At 36.0% G+C, this 24,138-nt stretch overlaps 1 protein-coding gene across 3 annotated transcripts in view; it reads right to left on the minus strand.

Annotated features, from left to right (window-relative positions):
* SS18 (SS18 subunit of BAF chromatin remodeling complex) overlaps nt 1–23,961 on the minus strand; it is an 82,441-nt gene extending 58,480 nt beyond the window's left edge. Inside the window, exons 1-3 of one of the 3 annotated variants that reach the window (XM_041761651.1) lie at nt 23,848–23,961; nt 20,599–20,675; nt 11,945–12,029 (exon numbers count right to left, since the gene is read on the minus strand). In XM_041761651.1, the coding sequence (XP_041617585.1) occupies nt 11,945–12,029; nt 20,599–20,675 (162 nt within the window). In that variant the 5' untranslated portion in view covers nt 23,848–23,961. Of the gene's footprint in view, nt 1–11,944; nt 12,030–20,598; nt 20,676–23,337; nt 23,709–23,847 lie in introns of those variants that run through there. The other 2 variants (XM_041761662.1, XM_041761673.1) reach the window with 2 other exon arrangements.
* Between the last annotated feature and the right edge of the window lie 177 nt (nt 23,962–24,138).

Genomic DNA, 24,138 nt, shown 5'->3' on the forward strand with positions numbered 1-24,138 from the left:
TCTTGCTCACTCTCTCAATAAATAAATAAAATCTTAAAAATTCTTTCCACACTTCTAAATAAGAATGCAAACACTTTCATTTTTTAAAAATAAGAAACAGAACTGTGGATGGCAAGGTTGTATGTGGACAGAAAAGGATAAAGTATGTACTTATATCAGCTTTTATTTGCATAAAAAAATCTAAGATAGAGACAGAGTGGGCTTCTGTATGACCTTTTGTAGTTTTTGATGTTCTGACCATATCAAAGTACTACCTATGCTGAAAGTGAAGGTAAAATTTATAAATGAAATATAGTATGTTAATCTGTAAGATGTTCCACATCTCTAAGCACATGTTCTTTCACTTCAGGTAGATCATACCTGTCAGTGAATTCTGTAACGCCAAATTTTAGTCAATGAATAACTTTAAAACAGATGTTTTGCCAGTACTGAATCTAAAGACTACACATTATCACTTTTACTGAAGCTTGTGTAATGAGAGGTTAATCAAATGCTGTCCAAGGGTTGCTGAGAACATCAAGTGCACATCACCAAAAAAAAAAAAAAAAAAAAAAAAAAAAAAGAAAGAAATGCAACTTAGGAAATATAAAATATAAGACTACTGTACTTACTCTAAATCAATTTGTATTAATAGTCCAGACTTTTATTCTTTGTAGAGAACACACAATAAACAAAAATAATCTTTAATAGGCTTAAAATTCAAGAAGTGTATCTGGTTAAACTGGGAATTTTTTAAACCTTTTTTAAGGAATTTTTTAAAAACTCAAATACTCAATGAATTAAGTGAAAAGCAAGATAAGCAATTCCTATCAGCCTCCAACCTTCTTTTAAAATTAGGAGACATGCTGATATACTCAACCTCAGGGGATGTCACTGTCAAGTCTCCCAACTCTCTCCCTAAACCCTTCGTATGTATTCAGAATTGAATCCTGCTAGTCTTACTTCAAACACTCCTGAATCAGACTTCTCTTTCTGTTTATACTTCTAACTGTGTACTACCTTCATCTTTTTTATCATCAGTATTTTCTGTGTACCCCCTCCATGTTAATTAACCTACCTGAGACTCTGTAGGTGAATTGTTTATTTTAGTCCTCATAACAATACTATAGAATAAGTATTACCCTCTCATACTGTAAAAATAGTTTGTGGTACACAACATCAAATGAAGTTGCTAGTACCAGGATAGGAATATTTTCCTTAATTTGCTTATCTTCAGAATGTCACTGGATGTTTCATTTAAAAAGCATGGAAATATAAGGTCTTCAATTCCTAGATGCACATTAGACTTACCTGAGAAGCTTTTAAAATATGCAGCCAAGGTAGATAAACACAAGACTATGACTGTCCATGTTCTTTCCAGCTCTACAATTTTTAATTCTGTGAAATATTTCCAGTCTGTAGGTCTTAAAATGAACTACAATAGAAAGACTCTTTATTCCCCAAGTTTTTCCCAAATAAAAATAACTTTTCTTTGGGGTGCCAGGGTGGTATAGTTGGTTGAGTGTCCAACTTTTGGTTTTGGCTCAGGTCATGATCTCAGGATCGTGAGATCAAGCCTCGAGTTGGGCTCCACACTGAGTAGAATCTGCTTGAGAATCTCTTTCCCTCTCCCTCTGCCCCTTCCACTCAGGTGCATGCATGCTCACTCTCTCTCTCAAATAAATAAATCAATCTTAAAAAAATAAATAAAAACTTCTTGATTTAAACTGTCCTCTCATAATTCTTTCCTAAATCACTGGTGTCTACCATTTTGTATACACTAATACTACCGAACAACAAAAATAAGTGACCAATAACTAATATTAGGCTAAAACTTAAAAATCCAATTTATTCAAAGTATATTTGAGAAGGAAAGACTGACATATAACATAATCATAATGTCTACTGGCAAAATATTCCTAGTTCATATATGAAAATAGTCAATGGTTTATGCTACTTCAGAAAGTAAATACCAACCCTCAAGTGATGCCTCCAAGGTTTACCTAGATAAAGAGGGCCCCGGGTGCATATACTAAAGAAGCCAGAGTAGGGTATGTTTTCAATTACGTCAGCTTTTTATAACTAGATGGTCTTTTTCCATGCCGCCTTTGCTATTCGGTTACACTGATTATATTGTATGCCTGCCTATAGATTACACTCCCTCGTTTCTGATTAGTTGCTTCCCGGCTAAGGGCTTAAAATTTAAAAAACAAACTTCCTAAAATATATATAAGGTTAAGAATAAATAAATAAATATATGAATGGATAATGCTTTTGTAGTAAGAATACATAGGGCCCAAATAAAAAAGTAAAATGCCTAAGTGTTAATGCACTGGATTTATAAGTTATTTTTCTCCTTATAGATCTTTTTCCATTTATTCCTGGTTTTTGAACTCTTGACTTTCTTTCAAATAAGAGAAGCTTGCTAGATGTAGCCTAGTCCCAGATATATGAAATAGTACTATAAATATATAATTTCTCTTTTGGGGGATATGAAAAAAACCTGAAAGTTGAATCTGTATATAATTATGAGCATACTTCCAATTCTCACTAGTTAAAATGAAGTGAAAAACTATTCTGGAAAACTTTTTTTTTTTTTTAACCCCAAAACATACAGTTCTTTTTCACAGTCAAAATTTCTCAAACTATACTTATTTACTAGCATATTCTCTCTCCCTTTTGGCAGACTGGTTGCATTCATTATCTCTAGTTTTCCCAAATTTACATTACTTCCTATTTCATCTCTAATCCTTCTAACTGATTTTTCCCTCTCTCTAGCCCCACTTTTCTTTACTGGCTCTAGTCTCTCTTATGAGAGACTTATCCTCTTATCCTCTCTACTATGAGAATATATTTATTTCTATTTTTTCAAAAACTTCTCCTTTGTTAACTCCTTAAGCAATTTGACCTTCAAAACGCTCATATCTTTTTAATAAAAATTTGACCATGTGTTTTAAACTTTGACCAATATTAGGAGGCAAAAATTTTATTTCGAAATATACAAATGGCAGTTTTTATATTTAGTAAAATATGATGTAAAATGGTAACTCCATATTAAAGGAGTGAAATAATGGTAGATGGTTAGTAACAAAATGTGTCTCTTTCCCTTTTGCTGTTTTTCTTTTAAAGATTTTATTAAAAAAAAAAAAAGATTTTATTTATTCATGAGAGACACAGAGAGACAGGCAGAGAGACAGAGACACAGGCAGAGGGAGAAGCAGGCTCCATGCTGGGAGCCTGAAGCGGAAGGATCCCAGGACTCCAGGATCACACCCTGGGGCAAAGGCAGGTGCTAAACTGCTGAGCCACCCAGGGATCCCTGGAATAGTAAGTTCTAAGACATCTTTTTGCACCAAAATGAATTTCCATGATAGCTCAACTTTACCACACCAGCATCTCAATAATTACTATCTTCCTGAAGAAGGGCAAGAGAAATTAAATTAGTAAGATACATGATCTGACCAAATATTTTTGTACTCTACATAAAGGCTAGAGAATATGAGACATAGGGACACCTGGGTGCCTTAGTGGTTGAGTGTCTGTCTTCGGCTCAGGGTGTGATCCTAGAGTCCTGGGATGGAGTCCCACATTGGTCTCCCTGCATGGACCCTCTTCTCCCTCTGCCTATGTCTCTGCCTTTCTCTGAGTCTCTCATGAATAAATAAATAAAATCTTAAAAGAAAAAAAAAAGAACATGAGACATATTTGAGAGGCTGTAATGTTTAAGGCTGGAAGACATTTCCACATTTTATGGAGACAGTATTTCAAATCAAGACAAACTAGAAAAAATCCACAGTTTACACAGTATCATAAGTTACACAAAGAATTTCAATTCGCTGGGTAGAAGGAAGGAGGAGGAATATAGAATCGGCAGAGGACATTTTACCACATCCCAACTACTCACAAGATTCTAATAAGACTACCTAAAGGGAAACGTCCCCCTTTCCACTGTCAATGCCCTGAGACTTGAATCTCTGCCATAATTAGTTGTTACTGATGAGAACATGTTGAGACTGTCATTATCTTCAGATGTTTTAGAACAGGGAAACAAGTTTAAGAATCACTTAATTATAGGTCACCATGGTGACAATAAGCTAAATTCTTAACCTACTACTTTAACCTATAATTTAGTCCCCAAACTATAAGCGGACCCAGTCACATCACATTTTTTAAAAATTAACACCTAAATACAAGAATAATGCGAGACCAAAAAAACAAAAAACAAAAACCTGAAAATAATTAAGGTAATCATTTCTGTGACAACATAATAAATCAATCAAGACACTGCCGGTTGTAAAATTCAAACTCTATGAAGACCTAGCCAAGTTCTACCCATATACTCCAACTTAAGAGCAAATCGATCAGGATTTTATTTCCTTTCCTAGTAGCAACGAGACATGATAGCGTAATGCACAAATTGCTTTCAGTAAGGCCAGAGTTCAAATCCCATGCTACCATTTACCAACTATGGGTCCCAGGCATGTTAATTAATCTACCTGAGACTCCGTTTCCTCAACTACAGAATGGAGCTAATATCCTAAAGGCTTCTGAGGATGAAATACTGAAGGGACTCAATGCATAGTAGTCATTCTGCAAGTGTCTGTTCTCTCTCCAAAGAAACAGTTATATTTGAAAATCCATAAAAGTAACTAATATTCTGTTACTTATTCCTTGGACAGCAAAACAATACAATTCTAGTACTGTAAAGAATCACCTAAGGTGATTAGCACATTCAAACAACTCTCTACGAAGACAACAAAAAAAAGCTCAACAAATATTTTAAAAATATGCTTAAAGATATAAAAGAGTACACAAAGAAGTAGCAAATGATCAGGCCGAGTTCAGAAGGAAAAAGAAAATCCAGAGAGGTGGGCCCAAACTTGGGAGGGGGTGGGGAGTGAGTAACATTTGCTATGGGTACATTAGCCAATCTATAAAGCCAGCTGATAATTTCCCAAAACTGGTAAAAGACATAAATTCACAGATTTCAGAAATCTCAACACACAAGCAGAGTAAATAAAAGAAATCCACACCTATAGATAGTACAGCAAAATTTCAGAAAACTCTAGACAAAGCAAAAAAAGATTACCTTCAGAATAGTAACACCAATAACTAAATTTCCAAGAGATACAAGATGGAAACAACAATCTGTCCCGGCAACAAAATTCCGTAAGAACGACGGTGAAATAATTTTTCAGATCACCAAACAACAAACAAACCTAAGGTATTTGTCACAAGCAAATCAGTCCTGAAGAAAATACTAAAATATGTTCTTTAGGGAAGAGAAAGAAAATGATCTGAGAAAAGAGGTTGTAAATGAAGGGAGAAATGAAAAGCATGAGAAATGGTAACAATGATAACACTAAGAGCAAACCACTGAAAAGATATTAAGTCTTTAAGTACATAATTTCCAAACTAGAAGAGAAAAAAAGAACAAAAATAAAAGGCTTTTGTTTCTCTAAAAGAAAAAAGGAATATAGAACAGATAATACAAAGTACACTGTATGATGGTAACTTTAAACTTAGATACATGAGTGATTGATTATATTCAATATAAACGGATAGATTTAATGTTCCAATTAAAAGATTGCTAGACTGGATTTTTTTAAAAACCTACATGCCATTCATAAAACATTACCTGTAATACAAGAAAATAGAAAGGTGAATATACCATGCAAACACTAAAGAAAACCAACTGAGCTATTCTAATATCAGATAAGTAGACATTAAGACAAAATGCAATTATTAGACATAAAGAGGGGAATACTTCATAATGACAAATGTTACAAAGAACCAGAAAGCTGTAAATGTTCTAAAGTATATATGCACTTACTAACAATGTCGCAAAATGTCATATTAAGAAAAAACTTGGAAGAGTTATATAAGAAAAAGATATAATCCACAATTATACATTTTAAATATACATCTCTCAGTAACTGACATAACAAAGCATCAGAAAAGTTAAAAATAGTAAAGCTATAGAAGATTCAAACAAGATGGCCACACTTGACCCAATAAACATATACAGGCATTCAGGGGCTAAATACACATTCTCTTTAAGTACACATAGAACATCTGTAAAGACTGACCATATGCTTCAATATAAAACAAACCTCAAAGAATTCCAGAGAACTGAATCATAGAAAATGTTATGTAACTACATGCAATAATGTTAGAAATCATTAATAAAAAGAAAATGATAAAATTTCCATATGTTTGAAAACTAGAAAGTATGTTTGTCAACCCATGTATAAAGAAGAAATAACACTGGAAATTAGAAAATATTTGGAACTGAACAAATATAAATATAGAACTATGACTAATGGGAAATTTATGCCTTTAAATGTATATATTAGCATTAAATGAAAACTGATAAAGTAGGCATTCATCTCAAAACTCAGAAAAAGAATAGCAAAATACAATAAAAGTAAAAGGAAATAAAAAGACAAGATCAGAAATTAATCACACTCAAAAACACACAAAAGAGCAGTAGTTCACGAAAGATGGTTCTCAGTTCTCAAGACTCTTTCAGAGTCCAAAATGTCAACCTATTTTCATAACAATACTTTTATGCCATGTTGATATTTAAAACAATGGTACAAAAGTAAGAAAGTGGGTTTAACTGCCAGAGTTTTGGCATGAATGAAGGCACCAAATTCTACAGTAAATCACTGTATTATTTATTGACTGCCAGACTAACAGTTAAAAAAAAGTCACTTCACTTAAGAACGTCCTTGATGAAACAGTAAAAATTACTCATTTGTTAAATTCTCTATGTCAGTTGAATATTCTGGGACAAAATAAGAAAGTAACAAACGTATCTGTTGCAAATCAAAGTAAGATAAACGCACTCTGTGACTGAGTTGCTTGCTGATCCACACAGTTTTTATGGAACTCCATTTTTAATTCAAAGAACTACTGCTAGACAAACTAGACTTACCCAGACTTGGGTTTCTGGCAGACATTTGCTCAAAAATTAACACATTAAGCCTGGAAAATAACTGACAGCATTTCTTGCCAATGATTAAGTTTGAATTTTCAAGCAAGAATTGGGAATTTGGCAAACTTCTATCTACCATCTTGAGTTTGACAGCATCCCAATACTTAACTTCTGATGAGACTGGTGGTGATACCAAAAACCGTTTTTGGTATCATATAATGAAATACGTAAATATTTAGATGTACATAACTCAATGCACTTCTATTTTCCAAATGACCAAAGCATGTTACAAAATTATACATGATAGAAGATCCATCCAAAATGCAGGACAGACCAATGAACTCTAATATACCAGAATAAGAAAAATCTATTGATATTGTTTCAGATTCCGTATCGCAAAAAACCTTTAGAAACACTTGTTGAAATCCGCTGTACTATCAAAGAAGATTATTGTACAACAATATGAAAACACTATTAAAATAGTTTTCCCTTTTCCAATTCCATATCTGAGTGAAAAGGATTTTTTTCTATTTCAACCAAGACATTTTATACCAGATTGAATTCAGAAACATAAGAGAATATACCTGTTTTAATTAAGTCAGACATTTAAATGAAATGTGCTAAATTATTAAACAATGCTATTCCTTTCCTACTTAAACTTGTTCTAAAAGAGTTATTTTTCCTTTAAAGAACATTATTTACATTAACATGTAATGGGTTCATTATTGTTCATTCTAAATGAGCTGATAAGCACTTGAAAACTTTCTCAGTCTTAATTTAAAAACTGAGGAAAATTTACAAATATATCAATATATATATATATAACCCATATAAAGTTCTTCAGAGTCCTCAATAATTTTTAAGTATAATGGGGTTCTGAGAACAAGAAGTTTGAGAAATGCTGTCACAGCAAAAATAAAAGTCAAAAATTGATTCCTTGAAAAGACAAAAAAAAGATAAACAACTGGCAAGAATATCAAAACATTTTAAAAGAGAAGGCACAAATAAACTATGTTAAAAAATAAAAAAGAAAATATCACCATAGATGCTGAGGACATTAGAAAGACAAGATTATTTCATGAACTTTACGGCAATAAATTTGAAAATTTAGTAAATGCTAAAAAGCACAATTTACCAAAATAGGCAACTCACAAAATATATGTTTTAAATTGTCCAAAGACCAATAAAGAAATTGAGTTAGTAAACAAAAGCCTTCCCACAAAGAAAACTCCAGACTCTCATGGCTTTTCTAAAGAAGTACACCAATCATTTAAGAACAATAGCTCTATCATACAAATTATTCCAGATAAGAAAAAGTAGGAACATTCTCCAGTTCATTTTATAAAACCAAAATAACCTCAAAATAAAACCCCGACAAATGCATTATAAAAAAGGAAAATTAAAGGTCAATTACACTCAAGAACAAAGACATAAAAATTGTGATCAAAATTTTAACAAACTGAATACATCAATTTTTTTAAAGACCATGACCAAACCAAACCAAACCAAAGATCATGACCAAGTGGGCCATGAAAAAGGTTAATTACAAGAATGCAAGATTGATTGCACATTAAAAAGTAAATCAATGTAATTCGCCACATTAACAGATTAAAAGAAAAATTATGATCATCTCATTAAATGCAATAAAAGTATTTAATAAAATTTAACATCCATTCAAGATATAAACTCTTACTTAGCACAACAGAAACAGAAGGGAACTTCCTTAATCTGATAAAAGGCATCTACAAAAAACTCCAGCAAACATCATACTTATTAATGGTCAAAGAGTGAAAGCTTTCCCTTTGTGATCAGGAACAAGATAAAGTTGTCCTCTATCACCACTTCTATTCGGGAATGTAGTGGAGGTCCTAGCCAGAAAAGTAAGGCAAGAGAAAGAAATAAAAGATGTAAGGATTGGCAAGAAAGAAACAAAACTCATTATTCACAAATATGTTCGTGAATACAGAAAATAGAAGGTATCTACAGAAAAATTGTTAGAAATAAGAGTTGAACAAGACTGTGAAACTCAGTATCAATTGCGCATTTCCATGTAAACAGCAAATGCAGTTAGAAAATAAAACTTAAAAAATAAAGACTCTTAAAATAGCCTCAAAAAATATGAGGTGCCTAACAGTGAGTCCATTGGGAGACGTGCAAATCCTCTGCAGGGAAATCATAAAACTTCATTGAAAGATATTTACAGGATTAAAAAAAATGAAAATATATGCAATGATCATGATTTGACACACTCAGTATTGTGAAGATATAAATTCTCCCCAAATTAATTTAGAGTCAAGAGAATCTCAATGAAAATCACAACAGGATTGTGTTGGGCATGCTGGTTTTTAAGCATATATGGAAATGCAAAGGACCAATAGCCAAGATATTCTTGAAAAACATTAAGTAGTAAAGAACCTCTCTAACATACATCAAGATTTAGAAGACTATGACAAGTGTGACAAGATAGTGGAATTTATAAAAACAGACCAATGGGACAGAATAGAGAGCAGACAGAGAACCACACATATGGGTGGCCTGACAAAATAGAGAAAAGTCATTGTTTTGTTTTTCCAATAGATAATGCTGGGACAGAAATCTACCCGTACGTAAACAAATGAAATTGAACCCACTTCTCACACCATTCACAAAAACAAATTCCACCTAGCTAGTAATCAAGTTTTTTCAGATTCAAAAAGAAATGTATTGATTATATATTCCCAGTGGGATATACCCTAAAGACAAACATCATCTTATTAGTGGCATTCTTGGTATTGTTAAACTGAAATTACTTTATACATGTATAAAGCAAATAAATAACCATGATAATGCCATTATGGTACCAAGATTCTTAGAATAAGACACAAGAAATAATATATAAAATCAAAGCTAATTCCTGAAGGGAAATATCACTAATTCAACATGTTATTTCTTTCTCTAAAAAACATGTTTATTAGTTCTATTCACCAAAAATACCAAAAAAACAAAGAAAACCCAGTAATAACGAATGCCCCAAACACCCAAATTGGGGTCTCTAGGTATCAATTCCCAGTGAAAAAAGTGCTGCTTGAAAAAAATAGCTGAGGCAGAATAGTTCCGGGGCAGAAAATATAGTCACAGCTCTCTCAAATCCTGAAAGAATAGAAGCTGTACAATAATACTTGAATCATGTCAGATGGACACAGCAGCTAAATGAACAGCCTCTCACTGACCAAAGAGGAGACAACCTGAAGTATCAAAAAGAATGATGCAATGGACTTACACACTTTAAAAATATAAAAACATGAATGTTTAGATGACAATAAAAAAAATATCACTGGTCAGATTGCTAGGGGCCAGCTTGTTATTTTGAAAACTGATTAAGAGGATAGAAACCAATCTTTAATCATGATTCTCATATAGGGACTCTCTATCTCAGAATAACCAAATACTTGAGGAAAGAAGTTTTTCTTTTTTAAAAGTACAGCTAATAAATGCAGGAGGAACTATAAAATTAGAAATTCATCATGATCTCAATGTGAAATAATAGATCTGATCAACAAGTATTAATGACTGCTAAAACCATTAAGTCAAAGGTTGATGGGGAACTTTATAATAGATTCATCAGGCCAGTATCAACTGTACCCATGGACCCATTTTTTTTTTTTTAAATAGACTTCACGCCCCAAACTGGCGCTTGAACTCACGTCCCTGGGATCAAGAGCCACATGTTCTACCGAGTGAGCCAGCCAGACATTCTATCCCATCTTAATATTACTAAAAATGGAACAACCAGAGGTCCCATCCCATCTTAACATTACTAAAAATGGAACAACCAAAATGTTCCTCCTGATGTGATACAATAGACAAGTGCAGTTCAACTCAAGGCTTAAATTCATGACCATGAGATCAATATCTGAACTGAGATCAAGAGTCAGATGTTTAATTGACTGAGCCACCACCCAGGTGCCCCTCAATGAAATATTCCTAACACAAAACACAAAACCTAACCCTAATCAAGCCTCTCTACCTAATTACCAGTTTATAGGAAATAAGAGATGAAATGGAAGAACACATTAAAGGACCATGAGGATACAATTAGCCAAATCTAGAATGTGAGAAACTCTATAAATATGACCCAGTTTCTTCAACAAATAAACAGAATAAAAAAGATAAATTGACATAGATTAAAAGAAACTTAAGACATGTATCAACCAATGCAACATGTGGATCTTGTCTGGATTCTGCAGCAAACAATCGTTTAAACATTTGGGTGTGGGCAGCCCTGGTGGCCCAGCAGTTTAGTGCTGCCTTCAGCCCGGGGAGTGATCCTGGGGGCCTGGGATCGAGTCCCACATCAGGCTCCCTGCATGGAGCCTGCTTTTCCCTCTGCCTGTTATCTCTGTCTCTCTGTCTCTCTCTCTGTGTCTCTCATAAATAAAATAAAATAAAATAAAAAATAAAATAAAATAAAATAAATAAAATAAAATAAATAAAATAAAATAAAATAAAATAAAATAAAATAAAATAAAATAAAATAAAATAAAAACAAACATTTGGGTGCTTTTAAGATAATCAATGAAAACTGAAGATAGCCTGGGTATGATAAAACGTTAAGAAATTCTGGTTAATCTTTTGGGTGGAATAATGCTTCTTCTCTGCTAAGATGCATACTGAAGTATTTGCCAAGGAAAGTATATGATGCCTGGGTTTTGCTTTGAAATACTATAGACTTACTCATAAATTTTATCTGCAATTATAGATGAAAATAATTAAATAAGTAGGTAGGCAGGTGGGTGGGTGGGTATGTGGGTAAATGGATGGATGGATATAACTTCTTCAGGGAGGGAATCAATTCTAGGTGAATTAACTCAAATTCAATATGAAGGCAAAACAATGAAGCTTTTAGATCATATAGAAGAATACCCTTATGTTCGCAAAGGGCAGAATTTACTAAACAATACTTAAAAATCACTAAACAAAAATGTGTTATCCTGTACATAAGTCTAAAAGATTTTGTCTACTTTATACTATTTTAAAGGTACTTACTGCTGGTAAAAGAGACTGCATATTTTGATTAGAATCTGCTATTGTAGCAAGGTAGACCAAGTTCGTATGCAACATCTGCTGATACCTATTAAAACAAAACAAATATCAATATTTAAAAATAATTTTCTTCCTATCTGCTTCAATACAAATTAGCATTCTAATTATTTCCCAGGTTTAATAAAAGATTTATGTTACCTGAACATCAATAGCACTTCAATTTTTTCCTAGTTCCTCTGCAAAATAATTCCAAATAATAAATACATTCAAAGATAATAATACACATAAAGAGTTTACCATGTGCTAGATATTGTTATAGTTGTTTTATATACTCATATGTTTCAGTCAATTCTCAAACCCACACTGAGGTAAAAGTTCTTACTTTCTTCATTTTACAGATGAGACACATGAGGTTTTGAAAAGTTAGTAACATGTACAATATTTGTGCAGCTCAGGAAATGGAATTACTGAGATATGTACCAGCTCTATACACTGCACATATGCTTTCCAAAAAGAGACCTAGAATGAAGGAATTCAACAAAACTGACATGTTACTCCTCTTCCCCCCCTGCCAATTTCATATTGCCAAAACCCTCAAACCCAAGTCAAGGGAAAAAGCTCTACAGAAAATGTCAGGAAGGAGGCAGAAATCACATAAACTTTTTCTTTCTCTGGCAGCAGTGACCAACAATTTATGCCTGCTACAGTTATGCTGCCCATCTGTCAGGGCTCAGCATTAAAGAAGATAATAAACATGTTTACTTACAAATTTTATATATATATACACATACACACACACACACACACATATGTAATATGAGACAAAATAACTGGACACTAATACCATTAAGAATTAGCTTTATAAAACAAAGCAAATTCTCATTACTGCAACAAAGTGGTTAAACATGCTCACTGTAATCTTAAGAATTAGTTTTGCTGACTCTGCAAATTGGTAGTGATTCAGTTACTAATGTTTGTAAACCCTCCAAATAAAAACTTACAAATCCTATACTAAATTGTTAGGCTGTTTTAGAATTTTGTTTACCTAGGAACATTATATACAAATTAAAATAATGAAAATAAGATAAAAGAATTTTATTCAGCTAAATAAAGTCTTCTAAAACAGATCTCAGGGATGCCTGGGTGGCTCAGTAGTTGAGCGTCTGCCTTTGGCTCAGGATGTGATCCCGGAGTCCCAGGACCGAGTCCCACATTGGGCTTTCTGCATGGAGCCTGCTTCTCCCTCTGCCTATGTCTCTGCCTTTCTCCCTCTCTGTGTCTTTCATGAATAAATAAATAAAATCTTTAAATAATAATACAGATCACATATAAAATCATTATCTATACATCACATAAGGAATCCTAGGAAATCTTTTGCAGCATTATTTTTTTCTATTAGAACTGGTTTCACTACTTTTTTCTTATTAGAGGAAAAACAACTTCTCACTGACCCTTGATTTTCCTAACGTTTATGCTCATTTTTTATTTTTTACAGATTTATTGAGGTATAACCAATATAAAAAAGAATGACACATATTTAACTTGTCCAATTTGATGAGTTTGGACATATGAAAACACCTGTGACACCATCACCCCAATCAAGGTAACAGACATAACCAACACTTCCCAAAGTGTTTGTTTCCTTTTATGACTTTGCTGTTAAAAAACAAGTTTAGAATCTTAATGTTCCTCCTCACATATTACTCTATGTTGCTCAATTAGACATGATATAATGTTTGTTACAGTGATCCTCAGACAAAAGAGGACCAGGAGTTATTGTATTGTACTGAATTATTCATAATGATTAATTATGTTGTCAAAATTCACAGGCACCACTAGCTGGAACCATTTCATTATTCTGTGAAGATCCTGAATGGAATTTAAGGTATAGGGTTCCAAAATCTTGCCATTTTTTAAAACTATTCAGCCATTTTTAATTAGAACAGGAAATCCACTTCAAAGTCTACTCCTTGAAGTGTCTTTTCTGAGAATATGGCTTTAAACTATTCAGATATGAAATTTGCTGACCACCCTGCAAAAATAAAAATAACAAACCTTACTAAGAGACTATGGCTTCCTCATGACCCTTTAAGAAAAAATTTTAGTCATGCTGATTAGTACTTAACAAGTCCATCTTAAAATACTGTTAAATCTAATCTGCCATGCTCCTAAGGCCTCCTTTGTAAAATAATGGGAGTTAAAAATAGATCTCCAAAGTCCCTTGTAGTTCTAAATATCTATAAATACAGCATCTTTTATGGAGTACTTCAGTTTTAGGACATTTCCCCAAACTAAATCTTTTTAGCTTTTATTTTTGAAATAATCTTAAACTTACGTTTTAAGAACAGTATAAAGAATTCCCAAATATCTTTCCCTCACCCTCCCCAATCCTTGGCATTTCACATTTTAAAAAAATATTTTATTTATTTATTCCAGAGAGAGAGGCAGAGACACAGGCAGAGGGAGAAGCAGGCTCCACGCAGAGAGTCCGATTCAGGACTTGATCCCTGGTCCCCAGGATCACGCCCTGGGCTGAAGGCTGCGCTAAACTGCTGAGCCACCCAGGGATCCCCGGCATTTCACATTTGTCTTACTCCATTTGTAAACATACACACCAATATGTACACACAAGCAAGCACACACACACATACTCAGAACAGCTTTTTTTTAAAAACCTTTTGAGAGTCATTACAGACATATTACTCCACTACTTCTAACACTTCAGTGTTGATTTCCCAAAAACAAGGAAATTCCCATATGCAACCACTGTACAAAAAATTAAGATCAATACAGTAATATATAATCCAAAAACCCATTCAAATTACTCCAATTGCACCAAGAGCCCCGAATATTTTACCTAATATAAAGTATCTTATCTAACTTCAGTAGGTTTCTTTCTTGTAAACTGTGTTATTTCTACAGCATTCATCAAAATAAGCTTTTTCTAAGATCATTTAAGACTCAAAGATGAAAGTTATTGAAAAGTAGTATATACTCATATTCTTTTACAAGTTTGTGTATACATCACCTACAAAGCAATAAGCAAACATTCCAGAAGAATCTGGCTTCAGTGGACTCTACTGAAATAATAAAAAGTAGATTCTTCTATAAATATTAAACATTTTCCTCAGAAAATTTACTCTGTATATACTATTACATTTATCACTGAAGCAATTTAGTTTTTTTAATGTATGTTTATTAGCTCTAAAACAGTCTATATTAAGAAAACTGAGTATAAATAACAAGGGTAAATATAAACATATTTAACATTGTATGTTTGATGATGGTAACTTCCTAATAAATAGTGGCAGATAATCCAAAACACCCATAATTATCAACATATTAAATGAGGGTCAGTTCCACTTCCCAAAGATTCCACTAAGAACCACTACATCAATTATCTGGAGTAAGGTAAAATATCCACTGTTAAACTTATGCATATAATTAAAAAATGAATCTGAAAAAGTCAGATCTCATTTTTAACAAAAACCTTTACCAAGAAGCTGTGAAGATTAGATTTATAAGACAACAGAAATACAATTTAAAGAATAAAAGTCATCTTCCTAACTAGATATTTAAAACCACATTCTTCTATATAATGATTAATACAAATTTTTTCCATGAAAATCACTTATAGGACACTCTGAAGTACTTATAATGAAATACAAAAATAAAGTCTGATTTAAGTAAACATATGTTATTTTAGAAAATACTCAGAAACTATAACAGAGCAATAGTACATTCTCACACATATGGTATCAGAATTTAAAAAGGAATAGGGTTTTTGCATAAGAGCTCCACAAGTGATTTACTTTTATTGAACATAAAAGGAATGTGTGCACATGTATGTAGATGTTACCAGTGAAAAATCTTTAGATGGTGAGATACAGTGTTTGTTATGTAATTTTTATGTTACCTGTGTCTTTAAATTTTCTATAATTCATATAATACTTTCATAAAAAAGTTATTTTACATTAAATAACTGTTCCAAGCAAAGTTATTACATCTTAAGGAATTGTTTAATTAAAATTGAACTATCAGTTCCTAGATGCCTGTTGTTTACTGTTCCTCTTCATTTTCCTTTGCTTTCTCCTAATGCAAGAAATGAGAACATTTAAGGTTGAGAGGAGGAATTTTTTTCTCTTTACTCACAAACCAACACTAACAACTTGATAAAGAAAGAGTATCTAAAGAACTCTAAAAATGAAATTAAATCCATCAGGAAGAGCAAAATATAAGACTATATCTAAATCAATGTAAGCCCCATCTGTACCAAATATGTGAGAAAATGAAGTCTATTCCAATATGCAGAAGGAAGAAATGATCATATATACACAAAAAAAGCTATGAATATAAAGAATAAAGCAATACAAACTTCTTCTGACTCAATTGGAAAGGCTCATTCTAGATCTGAACACTTTCTATCCAAGCCATGCACTGCTGGGTCCTTTAAGAAACTGAACCAGTCCTATGCCACAAAATCCTCTGACAGTTGAAAATGCCACAGGTGAAAATAAGTATCCTAATCAGAGCCTGTCGACTTTTATCATCCCATGGCCAATTCGAGGCAGTGATCTCCTTACCACTGATGATTATCCATAGTTAAACTAAGGAATAGATCAGCTAATTAATTAATTTTTAGAGAATATTTTGAAATATAAACAGACAAGACTCACTGAATAAATACACATAAAAGTAATGGAAATTGTCATATAAGATGCAAAATGTACAAGTGACTAGAAAATAAAATACTCAGACCTAAGTTTCTAAATATCATTCTCTAAAAAGAACCAGGGCTTGAAGACATAGGCAATTCCAAAATGGGACAGGAAAAAGAAAAAGATAAGCCTAGAACATTTTGTAGTGCAAGAAAATTTTTTTAAAATGCTCAAAAAATAATGAATATAAATCAAAAAGCCAGCTTGAGGGGCTCCAGTGGCCAACATTAGGAACAACTTCAAAAGAAAACAGGATAACATTATAACTTAAAGAATTATAGTAAGAATCCATAAATCCATTCAGATATAAATAAATGAATGAGTGAATGGGGGCAGAGAATGAGAAATGTTTTCCTTAAAGTAGGATTTCAAATAAATGTAGAAGGAATGACTGATTTAGTCACCATTTGGCAACCACCATAGTAATAACAGTTTCAATTAAGGATCATTGGATGGTGAATACTTAAATAAATGCTTAAAAAAAAAAAGTACAAGAGGGGCAGCCCGGGTGGCTCAGCAGTTTAGCGCCGCCTTCAGCCCAGGGCGTGATCCTGAAGACCTGGGATCGAGTCCCACATCAGGCTTCCTGTGTGGAGCCTGCTTCTCCCTCTGCCTCTCTCTCTCTCTCTCTCTCTCTCTCTGTGTGTGTCTCTCATGAATAAATAAAATCTTTTAAAAATTGAAATTAAAAAATAAATAATTTTTTTAAAGTACAAGAAGAAACATTATGTATATGTCTCAAGGTATTTGCCCAAGAAGATACATATGAATTAAAAAGAGAAAAATAATAACTTTACAGTTGATAAACTGGCAGGTCTCACCGTAACTGATTAAGATTCTCACAAATACTAGGACAAATCATTATCATACAGCTATTTGAGAATGCACCAAGAAGGACACAACACCATTTATTTGTGATGCTCCTGCCAAAAGTGCATAACATAATCTAATCAAGGAGAAATACCAATCAAAGCCAAAATGAGGGACATTCCACAAAATAAACGCTATGTATTCTTCAACATCAACAACATGAAAGATAACAGACTGAAGAATGGTTTCAGATCAAAGGTATAATCAAGGCATGTGACAATTAAATGCAACATCTGATCCTGCACAGGACCCTAAACCTGAAAGAAGTATATTAATGGGACAAGCGGCAAAATTTTAAAGAGGTCTGAAGATAATTCTATTCTTAATTCTAACATTTATACTGATTATTTAAGAAGTTATGTCTGGGCAGCCCGGGTGGCTCAGCAGTTTAGCGCGCCTTCAGCCCAGGGTGTGATCCTGGAGACCTGGGATCGCGTCCCACGTCGGGCTTCCTGCATGGAGCCTGCTTCTCCCTCTGCCTGTGTCTCTGCCTCTCTCTCTCTCTCTCTGTGTCTCTCATGAATAAATAAATAAAATCTTTAAAAAAAAAAAAAAAAAAGAAGTTATGTCTGATTTTATGAAATACACACAGGTAATTGAACGTAAGAAAAAGTCATGTGCAACCTATTATTAAATGTCTCTGTGAAACAATATGGAGAAGATATGAATGATATTGGGAAGAAAATGAAAATTAAGGCATACAGGAATTTCTTATCCTTTTTTTTTTTTTTTAAGATTTATTTATTCATAAAAGACACAGAGAGAAAGAGGCAGCAACAGGCAGCGGGAGAAGCAGGCTCCTCGCAGGGAGCCCGATGTGGGACTCAATCCCGGATCCTGGGATCACACCCTGAGCCCAAGACAGACGCTCAACAGCTGGCATCCCTGATACTTTAAGACTTTCTTTTCTCAAGAGTGAAATTATTTCAAAATAAAAAGTTTTAGAAAAGATACCACTTTTCACCAACCAGATATGCAAAAATTTTTGAAAGACTACTAATCTCCAATGCTGGCAGAGGATGCTGAAAACCAAGGCTCTGAAATCTGACTGGAAGAAAGAAAACCAATATAACCTTTTTGCAAGGTAATTTGGCAATCTGCATGATCTTTGACCCAGACATCCCATTTATAAAATTCTAACCTATTAAATACAAAACATTTATCTAAATGTATTTATATAGTTATACGGGATCCCTGAGTGGCTCAGAGGTTTAGTGCCTGCCTTCAGCCGAGGGGGTGATCCTGGAGTCCCGGGATCGAGTCCCACATCGAGCTCCCTGCAGGGAGCCTGCTTCTCCCTCTGCCTGTGTCTCTGCCTCTCTCTCTCTCTCTCTCTCTCTCTCTGTGTCTCCCATGAATAAATAAATAAAATCTTAAAAAAAAAATCTGTTAAAAATAAATAAATACATAAATAAATACGTAAATAAATCTATTTATAGACATGAATGTCATTGTATGCAAATGCACAAAAAAAAATGTTTAGAAGGATAGGTACTGAACAATTAAAAGTGGTTACCCCTGTGGAGAGGGGAGAACCATATGAGTGGAAGGTAAAACATGACTTGCTTTTCTCTCTACCAACTTTTATACGTTATGATTTTCTTTTTATAATGACCCTACATGACTTTTTCATTTCAAAAATGATATGAAAAACAACAAAGAAAAAGACCAAGTAACCAAGAGAGACTCGAAATTAGATAAAGGGGAATCAAGTGATAGCAAAAGTTCAGCCCAGCAGGAAAGCACATGCAGAGGCAAGACTCTGGGCTGCTGGGATAATCTACTTGAGAAAAGACCGGTGAGGTCTCTAGTAAAGACAGATACGTTACAAAACAATGGTGGGAATAAAAGATTTTAGAGCTGCACTGTCCAGTAAAGTTGCCACTTGGTAGCACAGGATGTGGCTAGTTCAAAATGATGTGTTATTAGAGCAAGATTCGCAAGAGATTCCAAAGACTAGGTATGAAACAAAAGAATATAAACTGTCTCATTAATATATTTATACTGATTATGTACTAAAGTGATACTTTTTGGAAATAATGGCTTAAGTAAAATATATTATTAAAATTAGTTTCTCCTGTCTCCTTTTACTTATTTAATGTGTCTACCAGAAAATGTAAAATTACATATGTGGCTTGCAATATATTTCTACTCGACAGCACTATTCTAGAGACTTTCGATAAAACATTCAACTTGTTCCACTACGTTGGATTCTACTAAAGATACCATTTACTTCTGACACATCACTAAAATTACAAGTTTGGTTTTTATGAATGATAACCATTCTCTATTTATTAGATATAAGCCTTGCTTTCTCAACTGCATATACAGATGTTCACTAAATATCCTATATGTGTGAAGAGCTAACTTTTCCACAGATCAGACTACCCACAAATTTGAAGTCATTATTTTACAATACAGGATAAGTATTTAAAAAGAAAAAAAAAAAGAAAGAAAGAAAGAAGAAAAAAATCCACTGCATCCCAAAGAACAAATTTTTCTTTTGTAAAAATCAGGAAAAGTCAAACAAAAAAATGTACATTAATGTTCATAGAAGTATTCATAATAGCCAAGAAGTGAAAACACAAATATCTATTACTGATGGATAAATAAAACATGGTACAACCATACGATGAAAAATTATTCAGCAACAGAAAGGAAGTATTGATACATGTTTCAACACTGAAGAATCCTGGAAAATATTATCCTAAGGAAAAGAACTCAAAGACGACCACATATTGTATGAAGCCATTTATATGACATGACCATAATAGACCAGTCTACACAGACTGAAAGCAGATTAGCAGCCGTCAGAGGGTGAGGGATTAGGATGTGGGAATGGAAAGTTACTGCTAATGGGCATAGGGTGGAGATGATCAAAGTGTTCTAAAACGGACTGCAGTGATGATGACACGACTCTATACCAAAAACTTTAAATTGTAAACTTAAAATGAGTGAATTGTACGACATGTGAATCATATCTAAATAAAGCTGTTATTAAAAAGAAAAGTAAAAAATTAACCAACACAAAAAAATGAATACAAAAAAATGTTTTCATATCATTCTTACTGAGAACACTCTGAGGTCTTTCCTTTATTCTGATAGTCCATTATACACTGAATAAGATGGTTATTTTCATCCAACATCTGAAATAAAATTAGAAAAAGTTTATTATAAACGTAGTGCATCACATAAATTTTTTTAAAGTCCTTCATATTTCTAGAAATGTTTATTCATATAGGAATTGAATCTATTCAGTTCTTTTAAGTCTTATTCTACAACCCTGGAATGATATGTTTAATCAGTAATTTTCAAAGAACTGTATTCCAATTATTCTCCCCTTAAATTATTACCTGAAGCCCCAAATGAGTTTCTTTTGTATTCAAACATTTTATTACTTCTGCTACTTGTAATATAAGATTTAGCCTATTAAGACTTAAAAGGTAAGGGTCAAAGCTAACTTTGCATCATTCTTACGCTTTGCGGGAGTAAAGAAACATTTTGTCCTTATCCACAATGAATACATGAAAATATAAGCCCATAAAGCTTGAGGAGATAGCTGGCTAGTTTCCAAGTGTTATACAGTATGGTTCTGTGGTTCATATTCCAAATATGGAATAATCAAATACGATAATTTCTATGAATATGTATTCGTTACAGACTTTACAAGCTTACCTTATAAATTAAGTTGTCCCAAGAGTTTAAAAACAAAAAGCATATCAACTTATCATTCTATTGTCTTATAACAATTCAAAGCAGTATTGGCTTAAAGGATTAAATAATTCATCTAAGTAAGGGGGCACTGAGAAAAGTACTGACATAGTAATGAAAAGACCAGTTAGTTTTAGTGCCAGCTTCACAATCCTATGCAAATCACTTACAATTTTAAAGACTCAGATTTATCTTAAGGTCAAGTGACAGGAGTAGATGTTCCTCCTGAACTTGTCCTAAATTTCCAAGACTTGATAAACATAAAGTATAATACAATAATCACTCTACTTCAATAACTTAATGTAGCTCTTTTAATCAAAAACAAAAATCCACTGAATCTTGTGACTTTCTTCCCACATAAGAATCACAATATTCACTTGCTAGAAAAAAAAAAATATATTGACACGCTCTTCCAAAAAGTGCAGTTATTTCCTAAACAGAATCATCGGATGCCAAAAAAGAAAAAAGTCTTTAAAATCCATTAGTCCAATCTAATGATTTCACAACATAATCTCTCAGTTGAATACTCAACCTAACAAACTTCACTGGAGAATATGTCTCATTTCTAACATCAATCTCTCACACTGTAAAGTAAGGCACTTAATTTAGAATCCGTTTTCTCATTTCAGAATGAAAACTAATTGATCTGCATCTCCTGAGTAATCATTGGTAGTAAATATCTTAACATGTATGCAAGAAAAACTCTTTGAAAACCAACCAACCAGCCTTAGGACTCTTCTACGGTCCAAAAATAAAAATAATTAAAAAAAAAAAAAAAGAATCCCTCCAGAAACATGTCCTTCGTGTATGTACTTGGAGCTGTTTGCCAGGCTGCAGACTTAGCCCAACGCACTCTATGAAACTACTGCCACTTCCAGGCACTGACAGGCCGGTTTGTTCAAATTAAATAAATAAATTAAATTAAATAAATAAATAAATAAATAAATAAAGCAAGCAAGCAAGCAAGCAACAGTTGGGCAAATGTCAAATGCCACGCGAGAAAGAAGCTGACAGTCAACAGAAGCCCGTTAACATAATCTGCCGGCATACAACGGTGCCTGAGGGGTACGAAAAAGTGGACTTTTCTTCAGTTTTCATCTTCATCCCAAAGGATACAACAGAACCGCAATACTTAAGGTAAACTGCCGAATTTACCAAGTAACTTTTCAAAGTCTGGCTGACTAAAATTCAGATTACTGCCTTGCTCACCGGCAACAAGGGGCAGCGGACAATAAAGCAGCTTTGTCTGTGTCCCTAACTGGCAGTTAGCGGAGCCGCGACCGAGGCAGCAGCACCCTCGAAGAGGGACGCACGCCCCGTGCAGGGATCACCACTTGCGTTATGGGTCACGACTGCCGGGTGGTCTCCGGGGCTAGACGCCGAGTTGCAAGGGGGCAGGGACCACGGCTCACCACTGTAGCCTCAGCGCCCAGCGCAGGCGCTCGGTGAGGACTCGCCGCAGATGTACACGGCTGGGGCGTGAATCCGGAAGGGACGAGCAAGTCGGAGGGGACCCCCGGGGCCACAGGGGCCTCCTTCGCCCGCCCCTCGGGCGCTTGCGGCGTCCCCCCCAGTTCTCCCGGGAGCTCCCCAGTCGGCGGGAGCGCGCGGCGCGGCGCGGCGGAGGGCGGCGACCCACGCTGCGACTTCCCCTCGGCCTCCCGCGACGCGAGGTCGGGTGTGCAGCAGGCGGCCGCGGCGCGCGGGGCGGGGCGGCGCCAAAGTAACTCTGGAGCGACGCGCGGGGCCGGGGGGGCGCCGGCTCCCACACAGCCCTTCCCCGCGCGGCCGTCCGCGCCGCCGGGCGCACGCGCCCCGCCGCCCGAACGCCGCCCCATCCCTGGAGAAATGCGGCGGCGGTTACTTGGGCTTTTGTGCCCGCAGGAGAGAGCCCAAAGGCGCCAAGGGCTGCGTGGGGGGGGCGGTTCGCCGCCTTCCGCCGCCCACTCGGGCACAGCCCGCGGCTCGGGTTCCCACACGCGACCGCCTCCCAGCAGGCCCGCCTCCGCCCCCCGCCCGGCCGACTCCCGGGCCGGCCCCCGGCGGCGCTCCGGAGGGCAGGATGGGCCTGGCATCCCCGACCCCGCGAGGCTTCACCTTCTGAATCGCGGCGGGAGTGATCTCCCCCTTGCCTCGCTGCCTCGGGGCTGCGAACGCCACGGACATGTTGCCGCCGTCACCACTACGGGCAAGTCCCGAGCGCTCCGGGGGAACGGCAAACTGGGGGAGAGACGCCGGCCTCTCGGGCCGAACCACCTCGGGAATGCGGGGAGGGGGGATGCTGCGGCGCCGACCGAGCAGCCGGCCGGCCTGGCCTCCAGCACTTTCTCGGGCGCATCGCAGCCGGGCGCCGGCGCGTGACCCGGAGCCGCAGCCCCCGCAGCGCTGCCCGGCTCGCGGCCGACCTCCCGTCCTCCGCCCTTTTCTGGGCCGTCCCCCCCGCGCCGTCTGAGCTAGTGGTAGGGCCGCGCCCCAGTCCTCCCTCCGCTTCAGCGATTCAGGAAATGGTCCCGCCGCCGCGGGAGAAGGAGAGGCTGGGGCAGACCCTGTCACAGGAAATGCGAGCCGCCCGAGCCGGCCCGCCCCTTTCGCGCGGGTGCAACTTGCCTGCCTCTCCTGCGCGCTGGAGCCTCCCTCCGGCTGCGCTCCGGCGCTCGGCTCGAGACCCGATTCAGTTTGGTCAACTTCATCCTCACCACCCCCCCGCCCCCGGGAGGAAGGGCCCGCCCCGCGCTGCCCCGGCACCGGGTCAGGACCCGCGAGTCGGAGCCAGCCGGCGCAGCATCTGCCGAGAGGAGCAGAGGTGGAAGGTGGAAGGTGTAGGTGGACGCGGATTCGCTGGTTCAAACCGCTCGGCTACGCCCCGGAGGCGCACCTCCGAGGCCGCAGCCTCGCACG

Source organism: Vulpes lagopus, chromosome 1 (assembly GCF_018345385.1).
Source record: "Vulpes lagopus strain Blue_001 chromosome 1, ASM1834538v1, whole genome shotgun sequence".
In the NCBI taxonomy this organism is placed as follows: domain Eukaryota; kingdom Metazoa; phylum Chordata; class Mammalia; order Carnivora; family Canidae; genus Vulpes; species Vulpes lagopus.